This window comes from Triticum urartu, chromosome 5 (genome assembly GCF_003073215.2).
Source record: "Triticum urartu cultivar G1812 chromosome 5, Tu2.1, whole genome shotgun sequence".
NCBI classification, from domain to species: domain Eukaryota; kingdom Viridiplantae; phylum Streptophyta; class Magnoliopsida; order Poales; family Poaceae; genus Triticum; species Triticum urartu.
Genome location: NC_053026.1, coordinates 375,526,921 through 375,532,762, shown reverse-complemented (window position 1 = coordinate 375,532,762; position 5,842 = coordinate 375,526,921). Strand labels below are relative to the sequence as shown.

At 46.0% G+C, this 5,842-nt stretch overlaps 1 protein-coding gene across 1 annotated transcript; it reads left to right on the top strand.

The window, feature by feature from the left end:
- Positions 1-4,920: 4,920 nt before the first annotated feature.
- On the top strand, positions 4,921-5,834 carry LOC125556033 (F-box/SPRY domain-containing protein 1-like). The gene is made up of 2 exons (XM_048718834.1): positions 4,921-5,310; positions 5,493-5,834. The coding sequence occupies exons 1-2, from the start codon at positions 5,177-5,179 to the stop codon at positions 5,641-5,643; spliced, it is 285 nt and encodes a 94-aa protein (XP_048574791.1). The 5' UTR covers positions 4,921-5,176; the 3' UTR covers positions 5,644-5,834.
- Positions 5,835-5,842: the final 8 nt, after the last annotated feature.

Here is a 5,842-nt window from a genome sequence, read left to right as displayed (position 1 = left end):
CTTTGCACTCATCAATGGAAATTCTCATAGCTTTGGGAGACTCATTGATATCATGCTTGGGTGGAATAGATCTAAGCTTCAAAGAATCAACATCAAGAGAAATTCTATCCACGTTCCTAGCCAAATCATCAATCTTGAGCAACTTTCTTCAATCAAAGCATTGAAATTCTTTTGCGAACTCATAAATTCTTTAACACTATCCTCAAAATTAGAGGGCATATTATTATAATTTCCATAAGAATTTTTGTAGGAATTGCCATAATTATTAGAGGAATTACTAGGAAACGGCCTAGGATTAAAATTACCTCTATACGCGTTATTACCAAAATTGTTCCTACCAACAAAATTCACATCCATAGATTCATTATTATTCTCAATCAAAGTAGACAAAGGCATATCATTAGGATCAATAGGAGCACTCTTGCTAGCAAATAATTTCATAAGCCCATCCATCTTTCCACTCAAAACATTAATCTCTTCAATAGCATGCACTTTTCTACTAGTGGAAGATCTTTCGGTATACCATTGAGAATAATTAACCATAATATTATCTAGGAGTTTAGTAGCTTCTCCTAAAGTAATTTCCCTAAAATTACCTCCCGCGGCCGAATCTAAAAGATTTCTAAAAGCAAAATTCAATCCAGCATAAAAAAAATTGTATAATCATCCACAATTTCAAACCATGCGTAGGGAAATTTTGTATGATCAATTTCATCCTCTCCCAAGATTGTGCAACATGTTCATGATCAAGTTTCTTAAAATTCATAATATCGTTCCTAAGGGAGATGATCTTAGCGGGAGGAAAATACTTGGAAATAAAAGCATCTTTACACTTATTTCATGAATCAATACTATTTTTAGGCAAAGATGAAAACCAAGTTTTAGCATGATCTCGAAGCGAGAACGGAAATAGCTTCAATTTAACGATGTCATTATCCACATCTTTTTTCTTTTTCATATCACACAAATCAATGAAATTGTTTAGATGGGATGCATCATCTTCACTAGGAAGGCCGGAAAATTGATCTTTCATAACAAGATTCAACAAAGCAGCATTAATTTCACAAGATTCCGCATTACTGGCAGGAGCAATCGGAGTACTAATAAAATCATTATTATTGGTGTTGGAAAAGTCACATAATTTGGTATTCTCTTGAGCCATCGTGACAAAGCAAACAATCCAACACACGAGAACACAAAAAGCAAGCGAAGAAGACGAACGGAAGAGAGGCGAAGAAAAGGAAAATCTTTTCGAAAATCGTTTTAGAAGTGGGGGAGAGGAAAACGAGAGGCAAATGGCGAATAATGTAATGTAAGAGATGAGAGTTTATGATGGATACTTGGTATGTCTTGACTTGTCGTAGATCTCCCGACAACGGTGCCAGAAATTGGCAAGTTGACGAGCGACGGGTCTTGATTTGGCATAGATCTCCCCGGCAACGGCGCCAGAAATTCTTCCTGCTACTTCTTGAGCTTGCGTTGGTTTTTCCCTTGAAGAGGAAAGGGTGATGCAGCAAAGTAGAGTAAGTATTTCCCTCAGTTTTGAGAACCAAGGTATCAATCCAGTAGGAGAAAACGAACAAGTCACCAAATACATGCACAAAGAATCAAACAACTTGCACCCAACGCGACAAAGGGGTTGTCAATCCCTTCATGGTTACTTGCAAAAGTGAGATATAATGGAGATAGATAAATGGTAAAGTAAATATTTTTGGTATTTTTGGTTTATAGATCGGAAAATAAAAGATTGCAAAGGAAGTAAATCGGAAACTAAAATTGTAGATCGGAAACTTATATGATGGAAAATAGACCCGGGGGCCATAGGTTTCACTAGTGGCTTCTCTCAAGATAGAAAATATTATGGTGGGTGAACAAATTACTGCCGAGCAATTGATAGAAAAGCGCAAAGTTATGATGATATCTAAGGCAATGATCATGAATATAGGCATCACATATGTGTTAAGTAGACCGAAACGATTCTGCATCTACTACTATTACTCCACACATCTACCGCTATCCAGCATGCATCTAGAGTATTAAGTTCATAAAGAACGGGGTAATGCATTAAGCAATATGACATACTGTAGAGGAACTAACTCAAGCAATATGATGAAAACCCCATCTTTTTATCCTCGATGGCAACAATACAATACGTACCTTGCTGCCCCTACTGTCACTGGGAAAGTACACCGCAAGATTGAACCCAAAGCTAAGCACTTCTCCCATTGCAATAAAAACCAATCTAGTTGGCCAAACCAAATCGATAGTTCGAAGAGACTCACAAAGATATCAAATCATGCATATAAGAATTCAGAGAAGATTCAAATAATATTCATAGATAAGCTGATCATAAATCCACAATTCATCGGATCTCGGCAAACACACCACAAAAAAGTATTACATCGAATAGATCTTCAAGAATATCAAGGAGAACATGGTATTGAGAATCAAAGAGAGAGAGAATAAGCCATCTAGCTACTAGCTATGGGCCCGTAGGTCTGTGGTAAACTATTCACGCTTCATCGGAAGGACAATGGTGTTGATGTAGAAGCCCTCCGTGATCGAATCCCCCTCTGGCAGGACGCCGGAAAAGGCCCCTAGATGGGATCTCACGGGTACAAAAGGTTGCGGTGGTGGAAAAGTGTTTTCGTGGCTCTCTTTGTTGGTTTTGGGATATATGAGAATATATAGGCGAAGAAACTAGGTCGGTGGAGTCACAAGGGGCCCACAAGGGTGGGGGGCGTGCCTTCCGTCCTTGTGGCCGCCTCATGGCTTCTCTGACTTGGACTCCAAGTCCTCTGGATGTCTTCTGGTCCAAGAAAAATCACCGCGAAAGTTTTATTCCGTTTGGACTCTGTTTGGTATTCCTTTTCTATGAAACTCTAAAACAAGTTAAAACAGAAACTGGCACTAGGCTCTAGGTTAATAGGTTAGTCCCAAAAATAATATAAAATAGCATATTAATGCATATAAAACATCCAAAACGGATAATATATTAGCATGGAATAATCAAAAATTATAGATACGTTGGAGACGTATCAGCCCCCTGCCTTGTCGCCTCCTCGTGCACTCTTCGGATTACTTCTAATTTTCCTAATCTTTTAAATATTCTAAAACGGAGAAAAATTGCCATTGAAAACGTTTTGGAGTCGGTTTACTTACCGTACCACATACCTATTCCTTTTCGGAGTCTGAAACGTTCAGGAAAGTCTCCCTTATGTACTCCTCCAGTGTTATGATATTAATAATATTGGTTTCAACATTTATGGGAGTACCTGAGATATAATGTTTGATTCTTTGCCCGTTTACCACCTTCGGGTTAGTGCCTTCGGCGTTGTTAATTTTGATGGCGCTAGAACGATAAACCTCCTCAATAATGTAAGGACCTTCCCATTTAGAGAGAAGCTTTATTACAAAAAATCTTAAACGAGGCTTGTATAGCAAGACAAGGTCACCTACATCTATGATGATACGTGTTTTTGTCACCATTATTGTCATAGAAGTGTCATAACCATGACAGAAAAAAGTTTTCATTCAGACCATAATGTCACGGATGTGTCTTTTTTTTATAGTGTGAGCTCGGCCTCCTCCTCCTCGGTCATGGGAGGTGGTGGCGGGGACGGGGACGGCGTCGGTGTGAGGCCGCGCACACGCGTACGCCCGCGTGTATGGGGCAGGCTCTGAGCACGAGCAGGACGCGACCGGGGCGGGTTGGGAGGACGTCTGGAAAAAAAGGATTACCGCCGCAGGTCGTACTAGTCGTGGAGCCATGTATCCCACATCGGCGAATCCACGGTGTACCTACGGTCGTAGAGCAGATCAAGTGGGAGGTGGGAGCGGCGACGGTCGATCTTCCCCTTGCCAACCCAATGCCATCCCATGGCGTCGACGGGGTGGTGGATGAGAGGAGATGCGCGGTGGCTAGGGTTTACTCGCTCGTGTTGGGGCTCGAGGAGGCAATCGGGCTCGGAGTGGAAGATGTGGACTGACCGGTGACCGGGGCAGTCGGGGCCCGCCGCACGTGTGCAGTTATTTTGGGCGGTGGAGGCTGGTGGACGGCCGCCACGCGTCCCTGAGGTGGACGAGAAGCAAGCGTGTGCCCGTCCGTTCGTTGTCCGCATGGACACAAACCAGGAGCAATTTTGCTCTAAAAACGAGGCGGGCCGGACGAGAAGCGGATAAAATTTGCGGATGCGGCCGCGCGTTGGGTCGTGGCGTCTGTTCGTTTGGGCCTATACGGACACTCGCAGACTAGATGAGGTAGTGCGTTGGAGTTGCCCTGAAGGCCCGTACGCGGCACGGTGGCCAGCACGCACGCAAGCACGCGGCCGCGGCTATGACCGCCAGCACGCACCCCATCATGGGGCTATGGTGGCCACCACGCAGTTGCAGTGCCAGTCAGCACAACTGTGGCTGCAAGCGCTGCGGCCAGCACGCACACGCGATGGCTACGCAAGGTCGTAAGCCGCTTCCCTCGCTGTCGTCCACTCTGTCATCAGTAGCCTCGTCCGCCCACCCGTCGTCGCCGCGAGGCACCGCCTCCTCTGCCAATGTTGTTGCGTGCTCCACGCGAGAGAGATGAGAGAGGAAGGAGGATTGGGTGGCTGTAGGTGGGATCGTATGGACGGGTATGACATGGAGTGGGGTGTCAGAGCGCGCCCGGCACGTCCGCAATTCTCTCATATTGCCCCCAAATTTAGTCTCAATTTGAGGGTGCCGGCCAGTCTACCCTCCATTTAGGTTAGGAATGATGGGGTTCGGTTGGGTCATTTCATTGTCTGTCACTAATGCGGGCGGACGATTCAAACGTTTAGGGGGAGAAAACGTGGTGTCCTAGATGGTGTAATCAACATCTCCAAATAATCAATCACTTTGCCGACCACAGGCCGCAAGACACATATGCAGAAACATCACCTTCCCGAGTCCCGACCGTGCACATCAATTTGCGCATCACTGTCAGAGCCGAACAAATCCTAAGCACGCCTCCTGATTTCCTCCGCCATTTCGCTAACACGGCGTCATCGCCCCATCGGGCTTAGTTTCATCCACAAATCACCTCCCCGTCTCGCCTAGGATCCAAAGGCAAAGGGACCAATCAAACGCGGAGAAGACGAGAGCTTCAGGACTTCTAGGAGCCAGTCCAAGAACTGGACCTTGTTGGGACAACGGACCGGCCATGGCGCCGCCGCCGCCACCAAACGAAGCGGACCTCGCCGCGCCGGCCGCGTTGCGGGCGCCGGCGGACGTGATCTCCCGGGTCTTCTCGCAGCTGGACTGCGTCGACCTCCTCAGCTGCTCCCTCGTCTGCAGGTCAGCTCCCCCTCTTCCTGCACGCGCGGTGTTCGACAGATTGCCTGCTGTAGGTTTGTGCCGATCAACTTACGGACGGCTTCTGAGGCACAAAATCTTGAGCTGTTTGTGTTTTGTTCAGCGTATGCAATAGGAGCAGTTGTTTTTGATCGGTAACCCGTGACCTGAATTACACTCACCAGGCAGTGGTGCCGCGATTCTGCGGAGCTACGGGAAGAGTGGAGGATGGAGTACATGGACGCCTGGAAGCTGCAGGGTCTCAGCGTCAAGTCCGATGCCCGATCGCCGTGCCCAACTTGCTCCATCAGAAGCCTGCGAACCTGGTGCCCTTGACCTTCAACCAGGCAGGGCACTGGAGTTGCATCAGTTTGCCACAAGCATACTCAGTGTCAGTGCTACCAGTACAAGACCAAGCTTTATCATGTGTGCATACATGCTTGATAAACTGTATTGAATTTACAGTGTGCAGTTGTACAGTTATACACTTTATCAGGAATTAAGAGTGTGGACTGCAATTGTAGCAATTTTCATT

What these genes read in the sequence shown, in the direction of transcription:
- LOC125556033 (XM_048718834.1), top strand. Translation starts at nt 5,177, where the DNA reads ATGGCGCCGCCGCCGCCACCAAACGAAGCGGACCTCGCCGCGCCGGCC. An exon ending in AGCTGCTCCCTCGTCTGCAG is followed by an intron (nt 5,311 to 5,492) that starts GTCAGCTCCCCC and finishes TACACTCACCAG; the next exon opens with GCAGTGGTGCCGCGATTCTG.